The sequence below is a fragment of the Erpetoichthys calabaricus genome, chromosome 2 (assembly GCF_900747795.2).
Source record: "Erpetoichthys calabaricus chromosome 2, fErpCal1.3, whole genome shotgun sequence".
NCBI lineage: Eukaryota > Metazoa > Chordata > Cladistia > Polypteriformes > Polypteridae > Erpetoichthys > Erpetoichthys calabaricus.
In genome coordinates this window covers 203,720,883-203,739,246 of record NC_041395.2, presented here as the reverse complement: position 1 = coordinate 203,739,246, position 18,364 = coordinate 203,720,883, and the positions used below count along the sequence as shown (strand labels likewise).

Below are 18,364 nucleotides of genomic sequence, written 5' to 3'. Positions count from 1 at the left end.
CACAGTTATTGTCTGTTATACCTGCATTTTTATCACTCTTTAACTTATTTTTTTTTTTATCAGTATGCGAATTTCCCCTTGGGATTAATGAAGTATCTATCTATCTATCTATCTAAACACACTCAGATTTACTGATGTGGCTTAGTAAATAATCAGCCCAAATGCTAAACTTTTGAGGGGAGCTCCAACGGTACTGACATGTTTCTTTATGACTTAACAGACAGCCACGGGCATCTGAAAGGCTGAAGGAAACTTCTAAATATCAACCAAATACCTGATTTACCCTAAGAGGTTCAATCTCTTGATTTAACAGGTTGCCATCAATTCTGCAGTGGACTACCAGGCAACAATTTGGGTTAGGGGAATTGGAAAAAATATCATTTAGCTTATTGTATACACTTACTGATGCACTCCATAGTCAATGTTTCCCATGTTTAAAACAATTTGCCAGGACTTGATGTCCCTCAGGCACTTTGATGATAGTTAATCACGGCTTACCACTTCCCGGCTTCCAGTTTGCTTCCTTTCTCCTACTCCAGACAAGCATAAGGTGGGTGCTGTCTGCTGTCTCACCCAACCTTTCAACTGATATATTTCAGATTCTCAGTCAGTCTGTCACTTGTATAGAGAATCCTTTGCATCCATCAGGAACTACCATGTCAGCCATACTCTGAAGTCATGTGCTAGTCCTTCTCAGCTGGCACTTTCCCATTCAATGGCCTCCTCACATCCTTGGTTCAATGGTACCATAAGCTTAAAAGGATGACATCATAACATCTTTTTTTTTGAACTTTTGAAAATTGCAGTTGTGTTCCAAGGCCCACTCTCATATACAGTTAGGTCCATAAATATTTGGACAGAGACAACTTTTTTCTAACTTTGGTTCTGTACATTACCACAATGAATTTTAAATGAAACAACTCAGATGCAGTTGAAGTGCAGACTTTCAGCTTTAAATCAGTGGGGTGAACAAAACGATTGCATAAAAATGTGAGGCAACTAAAGCATTTTTTAACACAATCCCTTCATTTCAGGGGCTCAAGAGTAATTGGACAATTGACTCAAAGGCTACTTCATGGGCAGGTGTGGGCAAGTCCGTCGTTATGTCATTATCAATTAAGCAGATAAAAGGCCTGGAGTTGATTTGAGGTGTGGTGCTTGCATGTGGAAGATTTTGCTGTGAACAGCCAACATGCGGTCAAAGAAGCTTTCCATGCAGGTGAAAGAAGCCATCCTTAAGCTGCGAAAACTGAAAAAACCCATCCGAGAAATTGCTACAATATTAAGAGTGGCAAAATCTACAGTTTGGTACATCCTGAGAAAGAAAGCAAGCACTGGTGAACTCAGCAACGCAAAAAGACCTGGACGTCCACGGAAGACAACAGTGGTGGATGATCGCAGAATCATTTCCATGGTGAAGAGAAACCCCTTCACAACAGCCAACCAAGTGAACAACACTCTCCAGGGGGTAGGCGTATCGATATCCAAGTCTACCATAAAGAGAAGACTGCATGAAAGTAAATACAGAGGGTACACTGCAAGGTGCAAGTCACTCATAAGCCTCAAGAATAGAAAGGCTAGATTGGACTTTGCTAAAGAACATCTAAAAAAGCCAGCACAGTTCTGGAAAAACATTCTTTGGACAGATGAAACCAAGATCAAACTCTACCAGAATGATGGCAAGAAAAAAGTACGGAGAAGGCGTGGAACAGCTCATTATCCAAAGCATACCACATCATCTGTAAAACACAGTGGAGGCAGTGTGATGGCTTGGGCGTACATGGCTGCCAGTGGCACTGGGACACTAGTGTTTATTGATGATGTGACACAGGACAGAAGCAGCCGAATGAATTCTGAGGTGTTCAAAGACATACTGTCTGCTCAAATCCAGCTAAATACAGTCAAATTGATTGGGCGGCGTTTCATGATACAGATGGACAATGACCCAAAACATACAGTCAAAGCAACCCAGGAGTTTATTAAAGCAAAGAAGTGGAAATTTCTTGAATGGCCAAATCAGTCACCTGATCTTAACCCAATTGAGCATGCATTTCACTTGTTGAAGACTAAACTTCAGACAGAAAGGCCCACAAACAAACAGCAACTGAAAGCCGCTGCAGTAAAGGCCTGGTAGAGCATTAAAAAGGAGGAAACCCAGCATCTGGTGATGTCCATGAGTTCATGACTTCAAGCTGTCATTGCCAGCAAAGGGTTTTCAACCAAGTATTAGAAATGAACATTTTATTTCCAGTTATTTAATTTGTCCATTTACTTTTGAGCCCCTGAAATGAAGGGATTGTGTTAAAAAATGCTTTAGTTGCTTCACATTTTTATGCAATCGTTTTGTTCACCCCACTGAATTAAAGCTGAAAGTCTGCACTTCAACTGCATCTGAGTTGTTTCATTTAAAATTCATTGTGGTAATGTACAGAACCAAAATTAGAAAAAAGTTGTCTCTGTCCAAATATTTATGGACCTAACTGTACTACAATGAAGCTTATTGTAAAACAGAACATTTCTTTTTCTTTTCCTACTTTACTACCTCTCTGACAATATAATTAACTGCACATATGCTTGAGCTTTCCACTTCTTCTTGCTGTGTATTCAAAGGTGCCATCATGGTGTCATCTGTACCAGCCTCCTGACACTCAAACAGGACAGACAGCAAGGTATATCTTTCTCTCTCCACAGAGCTTGGACCTTCCCTCGTACCCCACATGAACATTTTGACTACGGACGGTATAGAGTCATACATTTGCCACAGAAAGAAAAAGATGCGAAAGAGCTCCAGCTTGCACAATCTTGTTCCAGTCAACCTTCTTCCAGACAGCTCTACCCTAACTATGCTCTTTACTGGTCTGGACTCTTGACTACTCCCGTTTCCCCACTTCTTCCCATTTACTCCTTGTACTTCACCCATAATATTCCTCTTTCTTTGGATGGATATTTTCCTCAAAGCTGGCTGTCAGCAGATTTCAGGCTTTGTTTGTTAATATAAATAAATGCTCCACATGATGTTGCACTATTTTAAAGTGTTCTCTGTTTGGGTCACAGGATCTCAAGTAGCAGACTTCCTTCTTGATCTAGTGATGATTATTGCCCTTCGCACCAGGGCACCCTCTTGGCTTTCTGGATGGCATCTGCATTGTGCACTTGGCTATCTTGTGGTTTTCCAAAACGAATGAAAAAGTTTCCACTGTCCTTATATTATACACAGCCTGACTGATGTGAACCTTGTTGGGATTCCCTATTATTTTTAGATATGCCCACTGACCATTCCCTCATCTCTTTCAACCATCTGTTGGCACTCCATATACTGGTATTTTCCACAGGGGATGAGGGATGTGCTACTATTGGTAAAGATGTGAAATTTGAAAAAGTTCAAATGCTACATAAATCAAACTATGAGAGATGGATCCATACACACTTGGCAGATCAAGCCATAGCACTGTCAGGTTTCCTCTGGTGTAGTTCACCTCACAGATCAGCTGGCATACTATCTCTTTGCACAAGGGAAATAAAAACTCAGCACAATAAGGTCTGGTAAAGTACAAGTGTACACAGTGACAGCTACAAAGTCATTAACCTCTGTGACCTAGACAGACTCACTCAGTGTGGCCAGGAAGTAGACCCTTCTTAAGAAGTCATGATGCCAGACCAGGCAGCACCCAAGATTAAACTGCCCTTAAAACAAACAGACCTGTGGAGTCACATTTCAACACACTCATGTTCACAGCAGCAACGGGTGATAAGGATGTGTCAACAGGAAAGAGGGTTCACCAGCAAACAAAATAAAAGCAAACAATTTACACATTTGGAAAGAGACAGAAGGCACACCAGCCAGGAAGAGATATATTTCACTCAATGGCATTTCTAGAAGAATTCCCCTAACTAAAATCTGCAGAGGCATAATGAGGCACAGGAAGAACAGCAGCTCATACACTCTTTAAATGGCAACAAGAAAGCAAGCAGAGTTGGAAAAACACCTCTCTTGAACCAAGGATTGGACTGGAAACCTTATTTAGAGAACATATGACAGATACTGCATAGGCAGAGATGAAAGATGGTGAAAAAGACAGTCAATCTTAGCTGTATGTAAATAACCATTATATTATTTTGCAGGGTGACACTGCACTACCATTCTACTAGAAGGAAAGCCCCACTGCATCATGGTATGTGGAACCCGTGTCACTGTAAGAAGAGAGGCAAACAGGCAACAAAGAAGGCAGCCTAAGATAGTTGTTGATTTCAATAAAAGAAACAGGAGATATTTAGATGGAAATTGAGTATTTCATTGAAAACAAAAAATTACTTTTCAAATTCTGTAACAGATTAGGTTTGAAACAACGGATGATTAAACATACTTCAGCTGAGTTCAATGCCTTCATAATAGACATATATAGTTCAGTTACTTAACAGTTCCCTGTGCTACCACAGCTAGCTTCTCTTCTAGTGGCTTTGTGCTATTTCTCTGTCAAGCTCTTCTTCATCATCTGGTCCCAAAAGAGTAAAATACAAACAGCTCTCATTTCTTTTTGGTATCTCTTTTGGTCCTTCAGCAAGGATAAAAATGTACAATAAACTATAAACCAAGAACCTTTTATCCCCTAAAACAAATCAACCTGTTAATACATTTTCTAATTAATCAATGTTAAGGTCACAGGGACTGGAGCAAAGCCTGGATGAGGTGTCAGTTCATTATGAGACACAAGCACACAATTAGTGTTATAATTCAGAATTACCAATTAATGTAACACTCAGGTCTATGGGTTGAGGAAGAAAAAATGGAGCCCCCCCCATGATAAAAGTAACACAGACTTTGGATGTGTAAAATGTACATATGAACATCAGGTTTGTGAAACTGTGAGGGTCTAATCTTCAAAATTAAATACAAACCCAACTACTTTAACACCATTATGGAAATATGCAACAGAAAAGGGAAGAAAACTGCATATTCTCTAAAGTACCCACTCAGATGATTCTTAAAAATGTGATATATTACACATGGGAGGTTCTGGGCTCCTAGCCAATATTAACAACACAGGCAGCAGGGTAAGCCAAAGACACTGGTACATGTTTTGTCTTGCATCTCTGGACATTTTTGCTCTGCCAGTTGCTCACATGGGACAACATTAACTTTCATCCTTTGCATTTAGTGTGGGAGACAAAGAGCTGGCAGTAGTTGTCCCATCCCTCCAACAAGGCAGTGAACAAACAGTAACATGGTCACAACTGTCCGCCCCCTGGAACACTGAATTTATTTACCTACCTCAGAGCTCATTCATGAATCAAATATCTTCTTTTTAATGTGGGGGATGTAACAAAGAACACTGATGCTGTGTTAGGGAAGGGTGAAAAATAAAGCTTTGGGCCTTCTGTGTGCTGCGAGATTTGACAGGCCTTTACCAGTATGCGCCTTCTTTGTGTCACCCACAGAATAGGGGAAAGACAAACTGAGCAGTCCCGGTATTGTGGACTGCCTATTAGCCCTCGTGACAGTCTTTGCAAATGCTAATAGCTGGCATACTACATGTCCTCTGGCATCAAAAACATTGTCAAATGATACTGCAAAAAAGAAAGGGGGAGGGGAAGGATTGCACTTTAGTAGCAGTGTCTACCAGTTCTTGAATAATATAAATAGATTCAAAAAGTAAGTACACAAAAAAAAATAAATAGAAAAATCAAACCATGCCAATCTAATTGGGCAAGATCATCAAACCAATATCATCACATACAACTTTGAACCGTAACTCCCCTCTTGGGCTTAGAACACATTAACAAGGTATACAGTATTTAATTATATTGTGATTATATTTTAGTCTTTTATGCACTGTGACACACATTGCAGGCACCTTCAGAATCACAAATTAAGTGTACTAAAGAACCTCACATACCAGTCTAAGTAGAATTTATAAAGCTAAAACTCAGGGCAGGGCAAACCTTTGACTGGGCTGGATGTTCTCCATTTGATTGGGATAGAGATACTGGACACTTTATTTTACATAACAGAGTAAATACAATTTGCCACATCAATCAATAAATACATCATCTTAAATAGCATACATCATGCAGGCTTTGGGGGGAAAAAAAGAAAGAAATACAAAAAATGAGGCAAAACATTTGCTACTTTTCAACTTTGCTGTGCTGATTTTATAAAAAATATTAGCATTGATCTAATGTTTAACAATTTACTTTGCCTTTTCCATCTTCCAAATTTTTCACATCAGTTTTCTTTTTTAAATTTGATACAAGCGGGCAAGGAATTACAAAATTAAGTTTAAAAATAATGTTAACAGTCCTCAGAAGACACCTTCAAACCTCCAAGCCCCATCCCCACAAGTTAATGTATACAGCATGGTGCAAGACTATAAGTCATATTTATTATTTAGAAGGTGTACATGAAGTTGAAGCAGGGAGTTACAATCATTAGGAAGTTTTAACAACTTGATTCTTCCAGCACCAGGCACTAACACCTAGTCAAAAACCTTATGAAAGAGGTGACTGGACTCACCAAGAAACTGCAGGGCGGGTAAAAAACTCCATGGTTATCTAATACATTACACTTGTTGCAACTGATCAGGAACTTCAGTTAACAAGCTAACAGACAACAGAACCTCAGTTCCCACACTACAGCACCTCATAATTTAGGTGGCTAATAGGTCTCTTGAGTTCCTTTAGAAGAGCAAATACATGCCAAGGGGTTTCTTGCTGCTTTAGTCAACTTTATAAAATCCAACTTTTTTCTTCTTCTCATGGAATGGCATACTGAATGTTGATGGATGATGACACCACAGTTGTTCATCAGAATTATGGAACACACGGAAAGCCACAGCATTGCATCAACAAAATAAAAATGCCTTTACCACATAAAAAAGTGCCTGATACTCAAGTGCAATGTTAAATATGCCTTGCTGGTTTTACAGTTTGCAGTTAGGGGCTCAGGTCTCTATTCACACTGTACAAAAAGTAGAATTATCATCTCTCCAGACAAAGTTAACAGACTCAGAATAGAGTGGGAAGTGGAAAAGTGGCTGTGTCACTGTACCCATGCATTAAAATTTCAACTTCTAAAACCAATTATTTTTATTTTTCTATATCATACCCTGTGCAAATAGGATATGTATGGATTTCAGAATAACTGGGGCTTAATTAGACTATGATGGAGATGTGAGAAGCTCCTCATTCTCTGGAAGAAACTCTACATTAAGAAAAGGAGCTTCCAGCCAATTTAAGGGCAAGACCACAGCATAAAAGTGAAGTAAAAGCTTTGACTCCCTTAATCTGGATCCATCTATGCGATTCAAGATTATCAGCCAGTGAATAAAGGGGACATTGATGTGGCATTAAAAAAATGTCAAATAACTCTGAGGGTGGCAAAGGTGAAGCTTCTTCTTTTTCCCTTGGAAAAAGGATAGGTCTATGAGTTTTACTTGGATTCTCACCACAGATCTGGAACAAAGAAAAGAAAAATCACCAAAACACTTCTGAAAAGTCATGCAAAGTAAAAGGCTACTCATATGTTAAGGATGAACACTTTAATATAAACAGTGAAAACTCAAGCTAGTTACCTGTGGAGACCTCAGTGTCTTCATTATATTACATATGCTAACATTCAAAAATTGCAGACAAACTAAACAAGGTAAGTTCTCTCTTCTTACCTTATTTTTCCTGATGTAGGGCCTCAATAAATGCTTCAAGCTTCTCCTGAATTTCACGAACCTTTTCTGTGGAAAACAAAGCATTAAGAAAATCATGACTCCATCTTTTGAGAGAAAAAGAGAAAAAAAAAGGAAGAAAGATACTGCCAGCCTTCTTCTGAAAAAATCCGCCACAACACCGCAAAGCCATTCCTGAGTGATGACTTCATGCCACATGTCAGACAGGGGCCTGAAGAGGAAGGGCAGGCAATGCAGAAAGCCTCAGATCTTTCGACGGCATGCTCCTTAAGCTTGTGACATAAACAAATATCCTGTTGCCTGTCATTTTTCCAGTAAAACTAACATCCGTCCTCTCCCATTATGCTTTTTTTGTACCTTTAAGGACATAAAGCAGATGGTACATATCTACTGACAACTTAAGAAGAAAAAAAAAAACACAAAACCATCAAGGTGTTCTTTGATGCTGTAATGAGATATAGCAATGAATGGATGGTGTAAATTAACACTTACTATGACAGTCCAGCAGCAAGAGGCTGCTTGAAAGACTATTCAACTTACACTGTTATTAAGGACTAAGATCTTTGGAAAAATCTCATACTCATTGAACAACTAACATTCCAACAATTGGGGTGTGGAGGGTGGACAGCAAGGGGAAAGAACGCTGCCTCTCAAACTCCTTGCCTAAACAACTTTGTTAAGAATTTACTTGAATCCAATTCGTAAAATGCCAGTGTGGCATTTATATCAGTTTGCTGCATCTTTTATTCTACAGCATTGATGGCTAGCATTTTCGTCCAAATCAGCAAAAAAGTACATGGGCATTAAATTTGTGCATGCAGGTCACCCTGCTCAGGATAAAGCTAGTGACCTAATGCCTAGAGAAATCCAAAATGAAAGGACAAATTCAATGAGTTAAAACAAACACTTACAGGAGCAGCTTGTGAAACAAAGTATACTGTGGTGCCACCACTGCTTAATGTGCAGCTAAACTAACTGATATTCTTTTCTTTGAAAAGCAAACTAGAACTGTAATGACCATTTGTAAACCTATCAACAAGGTTGCACAGATAATTCCTTCTGTGAGAAGCATGGAGCCTCTCTTAGTTTATGGGCTATGGAGAATATGGTATATGACATACAGGTGAACTATGAGACACAACAGCTTATCTTCCTCTATGCAAACTGACTTAAGGATCCATTTGGCCAAGCTGTTGTTCAAAACTAGTAAGAATAAAGTATTACTCAAGAAACTCTTACAAAATCAGTTACTACTCAGCAATAAGAAAGATGACTAGTAATACTGCAAATGAATTGGGAAACAATAAGTTTAAGAGGTGGGATATTGAAGGTGGAAAGTAAGGTTCAGGAATCAATCTATTTTAGTGGGTGTCATTGGCTGAGAATGCTGTAAGAAAAACTTACAAAGCACACAAAGATACAGTAGCATAATGCGCATCACCTGACAATTCGCAGAGAATTCATTTTTCATAATAAATAACGAAGTTTCACTGTTCAACTACATAACAACAAACTGAATATGAATCTAATACACTACAGAGAGAGGTAAAAAGTGGTCACATAGCAATGGAAGCACTAGTGTGGCAGGTACAAAGGGGGTAGGTTTGCAAGAATTAACACAGGAATACCAACATCAAAAGACAGGAAAGAGGGGACATTTTCAAAATATACTTTGAATGTTAACACCTACAAAAGTCTTATGCCATGACTTAGGAAGAAAATACCACAGATTATGACAGATAAAATAGTGTTTAAGGAAAGTTAAACATTATGTAAATGCTGTTGTAAGAAAGTCTAAGTTTGGCAATAATACATGAGAGGTTTCAGAGTACAGGTTTTTACCACTATACAAATCATTATTACAGCATTGCAGACATTTGATGCAAAAAACAAAGATGACATGACCCAAAAACCAGAATACAATTATTGGATGAACATTTTAATATAAAAAAAGATAATGAAAAGGTATTTTGAAGACACAAGCTAGTTACTGAGCAATTCCATTGATAGGAGATGGGGAAATTAACAGGGCTCATAGCCTTTTGATTTCAGTATATAAATGACTGATGAAGGTCACTTTCATTAAAAAGGAGTTAAGTGAGATGCAGTAACGAACCATGAGCATGAATGTTTGCTGAACTGCATGTTTTCCCAGGACCTTTTAATAATAAAAAAGCTCAGAAACACTTGAGGGGCTATCATCAAATTATTTCACAGTGAATTTGTATATTGCTGGAATTCAAGTCAAAACAGACCATCTCAATACAGGAAGCATCTCAATAATGGGACATTAAAGGAATATATAATGTCACACTACTGAGGTTTATTGGTCATATAAAGCTGAGGACAGTAACACAGTGTTAATCAACTTCTAGGAACATAGCTGCCTGTGCTGAAGTCTGACACTGTTGAATGCTCACAAGGAGCAGTGGCAACCATTCTTCTTCAGCACAGTACTAAATGCTAAACAGCCACATATCAGTTGTGTATTTAGTATTTACTTTTATTCTTGGTCTCTGTTTCACCACCTACATCAAAGTTTATGCATTGTGGTGACAAAACATTACCACTGTTCATTTACCTCTATTGAATGTATGTTTTAGTAGGAAACAAAAAATAGACAGTTGCCATGCAAGCAGTATTTGAGTAATAAAATGTCAATAAGCAATGGACTAGCTTGTCTATTTTTTAAATATTGTACACAAAGGTGAGTGAGTCACAGTATTCAATATTCCTTCTAATTCCAACACCAGCAGCTGTTGCAATCCACATATTAACATGTTTCTGAAGTTAATCTGCAGCAATATATTTACCTTTCAAATTCAAAACAAATTCACTGTGAGGACATATAAAAAAAAAACTAGACCAACTATAAAATTTATTTTTGGAAACTAAAAAGAAACCTTGAAGGAAGCCAGCATTACAGGCATTTAGTCTCTCATTGGCAGACACTATAAGAATTTCTATTCCTTTGATGCTCTGTTTACATATCAGTAAACAATGGGATTTGAAAATGGTTTATCCCACATTATAAAGAAATTTGCTGAGGACTCATCTGTTTCAACTTCACAGGTGCAGAGGTGAAACAGGATAGAATGGTCTGCTGCAGCAGTTAGGGTGTTAAGCATTAGGAAGAAGAAACACAGTCTTTAAGATGGGAATTATATGGTAATACCAAAATGTAAAAAAATATCTCATAGTTTTAATAAGTGTGTTGCCTTTTGATAAATGAAAATTACTACTTTTATCTGATTTTGCTTTCTTCTGGATATGGACATGCATTAAGGCATAAACATATATATATATATATATATACGTATATACATGGTCCACTGAACATGGACCAGAGAAAGCAAAGGAGAGAATTAACTTTATAAGAGACATAAGCTGAACTCCAAGGTCAAGGTCTATCAGTGTCTGATCGCACCGTCCATCGTTTTTGGAGTGACAGTGGGCTCAATAAAAGAAAACCCAGGAGGACTCCGCTGTTGAAAGAGGAAAAAAAAGCAGACTGGAATTTGCATATTAACATACCACAATGATTAGAATGATAGAATGTGCTTGGAATAGATGAGTTGAAACTGGAATATATCACATTAGCTTTTTAAGAAAAGACGACCATAGCTATTGTGAAACATGGAGGCTTGGTTATATTTTGGGGCTACTTTGATGTGTCTGGCACAGGGTGCTTTGAGTTTGTGCACGGAACAATGAAATCTCAAGAATGTTAAGACATTTTGGAGTGAAACATACTGCCCAGTGTCAGAAAGCTCCGTCTCAGTCAGAGGTCATCGATCCTCCAACAGGATGACCCAAAACACACAGCTACAAGCACCCAGGAATGTTTAAGAACAAAACATTGGACTATTCTGAAGTGATCTTCTATGAAATCTGCTTTGAATCCTATAGAATATTTATGGAAAGAACTGAAACATGCAGTCTGGAGAAGGCACCCTTCAAACCTGGCACAGCTGGAGCAGTTTGTTCAGTAAGAGTGGGTCAAACTGCTTGTTGGAAGGTGCAAAAGTCTCACTGAGAGCTACATGAATTACATGTTTGCAATGACTACCTCTAAAGGTTGTGCAACAAAATATTAGGGCCCATCATTTTTGTCCATATCATCTGTGTCTAAGTCATTATTTGAAATATTCTGTTGAATTAGAACTCTAAGGCAAAGTCTGATATTTTTAAATATGAAATAAACAATGATGGGTGCCAATTACTCTTGTTAGTTTCAACTTATTTCAGAAACAATTGTGGATTCTTGTTTTTTCATGGAGTGGTACTAACAAATTTGTCTAAGTTTGTATAGTACAGATATCTATATCTATCTATATATACACATAAAAAATTATTATAGATACAGTATCTACTTATATATAGTCAGCCATATGTGTCAGAAGGTCATCTTCCAGGTTTGCCTAAATAAAGTTATACCACCCCACGACAAGAGAGTATGCTACACCTAAAAGTCTGGTCTCCTCCTTCCCTCATAGCCTCGAGAAAACACCCTTGAGGGCAATGAACTGCCCTTCTGATCTTCATCCATCCATCCATCCATCCTCTTCCGCTTATCCGGGATTGGGTCGCGGGGGCAGCAGCTTGAGCAGAGATGCCCAGACTTCCCTCTCCCTGGCCACTTCTACTAGACCTTCCGGGGGAATCCCGAGGTGTTCCCAGGCCAGCAGAGAGACATAGTCAGCCCTTCTGATCTGCACAATATAAAAGAAGACCACTCATGAAGAATGGCATCTAACTTTGATGTTGACCAGGCTTCCGCACTGACCATAGCCAGAAACTACATCCCTTTAAATGTCCTATTGAAAGGATTTTTTATTGAAAACACAAGTTGAAGTGCTTTTAAGTTTTTTTCTTTATATTTTGCTTTTGTTGAAATTAAACAGGGTTTTTTGGAAAGTTGGTACTTCAAACAGCTTACTTTTGTCCTGTACCATCATTTTGTACCGCTACTATATATATATGGTTGAAATAGTTTTACTGTCAAATAATGCAAAGAGTACGTGACACGTGTTTCGCCCTTATTTGACAGTAAAACTATTTCAACCATTCTATGATCTGCTTCTCACAACTGAGGGCATCGTGGCAGATGTTAGCCGACTTGCTGACCAACCACAAGCGTTACCTGGTAGGTAACCACCCATACAATCAGATTGTGATTCAGACTACGAATGCTGTGAATATATATATATATATATATATATATATATATATATATATATATAGGGAATCCGGAAATGGCCAAGCTCGCATATATAGCATGTAAAAATCGATCAAGAAATAACAGAGTTATAGTTGAAAATAATTAAGGTGGCGCCATTGCTGCAGCTTGCACTTCATCAGACAACAGCTTTGAGCAGCAACTTGAAATCGCAATGCATCAGTCTGTTGCATTCGCATTATCTGTGCCAAGAAACTTGCCATCACAGAATGATGACAAGAAACTGGATGCATCAGTAAAAGCTGAAATGGCGGTGTTTCAGAGCAATGGCAAGCATGGGCTTTGTTTAGGACAAGTCTATCAGTATCTGATGACTGTGCCGCCTACTTCAGTGGAGGCAGAGCGTGCTTTCTCAGCGGCTGGCATACTCTGCACGAAGGTGCGCTCTCGCCTGGACGACCGCACGCTGGACACGTTGTGCTTTCTACGCTCTTATTACCACAACTAAAGATACATGTACTTATATGACAGCATGAACTGCTTGCAGATAAGGTTAGTCTTTTATTTGCGTCAACATATTACAGTAATTTTATTAAAAATAAGTGTTGGCCGTTCTAAAACCGTTCACATGTGAGATGCCTGTGCACTGTGTCATTCCCGGGAGCCCGGGATTCCTGGGAATGGCATGCGGGATTCCCGAATTCCCGGGAATGAATTCCCTATATTATATATATATATATATATATATATATATATATATATATAAATATAAATAAATATGGGACCATCTATAAAAAGTGTTATAATTTTTATAAGATGTAACCAAAATGTATAGAAATATCCTTGAAGTGTGCAATGTGCATTTTAATCATGTCTGAGTATTTTGATTTGTAATTTTAAACTGTGGAGCAGAGGGGTAAATCAAGGAAAAATGCATCTTTACCCCAAACATTATGGAGGGCACTGTATACATATGCGTGTATACTGTATATTCGTTGCTGCCATTTTTACATACCTTTCAGTATACCTGATTCAGCACTTGAGACTATTGTGTGTGAATGCTGCTGACTTAAGCAATTACCAGGTACTTCCAATTACTGAGGGAGGCACTGGACTGAAATGAAAATGCCATTTTCATTTACTTATTAACAAAATAAATACATGCATATAATGGTGGGTGATCTGTCCTACAATCAGGCAAAACTGAATTTTACTAAAATTTACAGGAGAAGATACACTTATCCAATGATAGAATTTTATTGATAGAACTTTACCTTTGGGAGAAATTTGGCTATTTGCCGAAGCTCTATAAATAAATAAATACATATACATAAAGATAAATAAACATGTACACAAACACAATCGTCTGAACATGCACAAGAATGACTATAATATTTAAAAACAAAGAAAACAAAAAAAGAAAACTTCTGACTTGGCACTCACAGCGAGGCATTATGAAAACATATTGCTGTTGATATAAAGGAGCCCCAGTAGCACTTCTTGACACACTTATTAATAATTCGTTAGTTGAAAGTATTTGGTGTTAGTGTGTCAGAGAGAAGATGTGTAGCATTGTTTATAATGGCGCTCAGTTTTGTTTCAATTTTCTCCTTTGTTACTACCTCCAAGGGGTCCAGAATGTGTCCCATGACTGAGCCTGCCCCTTTAATTAGCTTGTTGATTCAGTGGGTCTCTCTTGAAGTATTGTTACCAGCACAACACAGTGTAGAAAATCGCACTGGGCATCACAGAAAACTTGAAAATGACATTCAGTTTCAGTAAAGCTATCCAGAGCAGCTGCACAGCAATGGTGGTTGACCAAATTTTACTCTTATCTAGATGTGGAAATTTCTGTTTCCTAAGTAAATGCATATGATAATGAATGGTATATTTCCTTAATCCATACCTGAAGCTTTTTTCCCCCTACATTTTTGAGTGCTTAGTGTTGCTGTGCTGTTTTTAGGCTCTTAAGAAACAGTGCATTAGGTTAAGGGTGCAAGGTAAATAAATAATTGATTAATTAAATATGCAGCAATGTCTGTTTGACATTATTACCTGTGTATACTATATAGTTATTGTATGCATTATATTGTTACAAAGTAGGACAGGTAAGACTTGTGTAAATCGGAATGCAAACTTAATTGCGTTCATATTACCATGAACTTCAAATTTGTTATTCTGAGCCCGATTTTCATTGTCTATGCCACAGCCTACAATATACACTGTCATAATTAGTTACTATACCATGTTATTTTTCCAGTGCCTCATTAATTACTGTAGTTTGGTAGTTTGTTTTGATCCTGTTGGCCTGTTTGAAATGTCAATGGTAAAGAAGGTTGTTAGTATTTTAATAGGGTCAACAATGTAATCTAATAACCAACTTCATAGCGACCCCAACAAAAGCAAATTCCAAAATTAGATTATGTGAAATGGTATAGTTTATTGGCAGTAATATTCCAGCATTTACCATGGTCAAACTGACAGCAAATTCTAATATGTCGCACATTGTAAAGGGAAACTTTTGATCAAATTAGCATATGTTAAATTGCTGAAACCATACATGTGTGACAACTATTAGAAAACAGAAAATAGTAAGACAACTGTGGAGCTTCCAGTTGGTGGGTTTGATAAGAAACATGTAAATTTGTTATCTGCTTTGTGATGTCCCTCATTACAAAAAGCTCCATATATTAAAAAACCTGGTATATACACGTGTTAAGAAAGTGCTTCTCAAGGTGAGCAAAATACAAATGAAATTCTTTATCTATAAGTAAAATGTTCACTCTGTTATTAAAAAATGCAAATTCTGTGTGTCACAGTAAAAATCACTGGATTTCATAGAGTTTTTATTGCTTAATTTTTACAATGAAGTCATTGCCTCAACCAAGGTGGAAAAATCCAGAATTAAAACTGCACAAGAACTAGATTTGCTGTGCAATTCCTTACAGTGGTGGCTATATTTATATTGATTTTTTATGGATTTATTATTGATCCTGAACTGAAATGGCACTTGCTGAAGCCAGATGTAAAATTATTGACAGAAGCTTTACATCTTGAACAGTTCATATATTCCAGCAAAACCCAAATTTCTGGCTATAGCAATTATTAATAATGAAATTTACTATAATAAGCAAAAGTGCAACATTTGCTGCTGTTTAACAGTTTCACTACCCAAGCAGGAGGCCCACATTTCAAGGCAAATGATCCAAAGGGGGAGGAATTCATTAGAAAAAACAGTTTTGAAAGGACAACTTCTTTTTTCCTATACTACCATCTGTTTTAGATAGCAAATGAAAAAAAGATGGTAAGAAAAAGATTGAAACAAACCCTTTTTATAAGCAGGGATGCTGTGCAAATGACAGTTGATTTTTCCCAAACCTTCCACCTCCCAACTCCCAAAAACAGGGATCTAAAACTCCATTTAGACACTGTTTACCTAAAAGATGAGCTGTTACACACATCAATTCATGATTCCTATTTATTTGGTCATGAATATTCCCATAATCCCCTGGCCTGCATCTCACAAGGCCCTTTCATGCACACTTTGCGAAACTGTGCTCTATTCAGGACACCCCCCAAATCTTCTCATTCAGGCCCCTCTCACCCTGATCTCCACATGAAATGATATCTCTTTCACTCTGCATTCCTCTACTTTAAGCCCCATATGCCTTAGACCACAGAGCCTCGTAAAGCCTATAATTGATCTGTAATTAAAGTCTGAAACACTTTGGTTAAAGAGAAAACCAATCCATAAAAGGGGAGCCGAAGCATAAAGAGAGAGTTCAGGACCAGTGTTCTCAGAAAAAAGGAGAAGTGGTGGCCTAGGTCTCATTCAGCAATGAATTAAACAAGTTTCATCCCTTAGTAACAAGTCACATCAGGGCCTCACAAAGCTGACTTGCAGAAGGTTTGCTGTCAACGATACTGCTAAACCAATGGTTAATGGTTTTAGATTGTTGTACCTTCTTTGCAATGAACATTTAAAATTACTTTATCATCTGCTTTCATCTAGGAAGCTCATCATGGAAACAATGTTTAAATTCACTATTTTATAATTTGTAACCAAAACTTCCATGCACGCTACAGCAAAGTTTGTTGTCACCGTCTTACATAACACACACTCCAAAGTAAACTGGGTCACCCAAAGAGGCAAAGACATAGGTACTATCTGATGTAAGACAAATGGGAAATAATTCTACACAATTGTTTTAAAAGTAAGCTCAATCAAAGAATAAATCAATTCAAAAAATGAATAAATGTCTGTAATAAAACGTTTTTAAAGTATGCTGACTAAGCAAATCCATATGAACAGTTTAATACTTTCCTTTATCCATGGGATTCTTTCAAGAGTGTGTGGAATAAGGAACTTCACCATTAAGCCTACTATTTCTATCCAGATAACCATCATTTAAATACTGATTTGAATTGGGGAATGTTGATTACAATACTGATTTCTACTGTTAGCTGTAGATAAGGTACTGTAAATAAGAATGATGCAGAATGGGATAATAGTAGCTAGTATAAAATAGAAACCCCTCAAACAAAATGTTTAGTAAATGTTATCTGATTAAATAATAAAAAAGCACCAAACTAAGGCTTTCCTTTGATGGATTGAGACTAGAATATTAAAAGTCAGAAAATTATATTTGTCAAAGTATATTCAAATAAAAGTTCAAAAATAATTCTGGTGGCTAAATGTATACATTCATGCTAGAATATGAATTAAACAAGGAGACCATTAACTTACTTTTACCAAGGGTAACATAGTGGGCACTGGTAACTATAAGACAAAGAAGTCTTTATTTTGCATACCAGCACACATGACTGTTTCAGACAGTTATTAAAAGGCACTTTGTGTCAATATGCACAGAATCAAAAAAAAAAAAAAAAAATTATGTTTGAGTTTGGCCCCGTATAAAAATTACACATAGGAAATGCAATTTACAGCAGAATGTATTCTTTTAAATTCCGATTAGAGATAAAATACTACCTCAAAAAATCATTGCTGTTGTGAAAAATTAAAATGCTTTTAGGGAATGACCTAGACTTAAGAAATATGGTCTACACACATATAGCCCCTAGCCTACAAATCTCGATTTCTGCTGCCACTTGCAGATAATAAAGTTAGAATTTAAACAGAATGAACCTAAAGGTTTATCCAGTGGTGATAAAACGGTGTTATTTTATTCTCACACATCAGGCCTCTTAATAGCAATCAACCTTCATTTCAGTGCCACACGATACTTAACCATTGTTGTTGACCATGTCCAACTCAATGTCCATAGTCTACACTTTTACAAATGGATACTAGCAGCAAGATATTGTGCCATATGTCACCAAGCAGGCATAACCTCATAAAAATGAGAACCACTTTAGTTAAAGCCAATGGCATTAATTCCCATGTATGTGAAAGTATTATTTACTTAGTTCATTATGACTTAAGAACAGAAGACTGTGTAAATTTACTTGTTCAAAATCAAGTGTATTCCCTTAGTAGTATTGCAAGCAT

General features: G+C 37.3%; 1 protein-coding gene across 2 annotated transcripts in view; it reads right to left on the bottom strand.

The window, feature by feature from the left end:
- Positions 1-7,389: 7,389 nt before the first annotated feature.
- opa1 (OPA1 mitochondrial dynamin like GTPase) overlaps positions 7,390-18,364 on the bottom strand; it is a 215,802-nt gene continuing 204,827 nt past the window's right edge. For both annotated transcript variants that reach the window (XM_051922224.1, XM_051922225.1), the window contains 2 exons: positions 7,659-7,724; positions 7,390-7,449 (listed from right to left, as the gene is read on the bottom strand). In XM_051922224.1, the coding sequence (XP_051778184.1) occupies positions 7,660-7,724 (65 nt within the window). In that variant the 3' untranslated portion in view covers positions 7,390-7,449; position 7,659. The remainder of the gene's footprint in view (positions 7,450-7,658; positions 7,725-18,364) is intronic.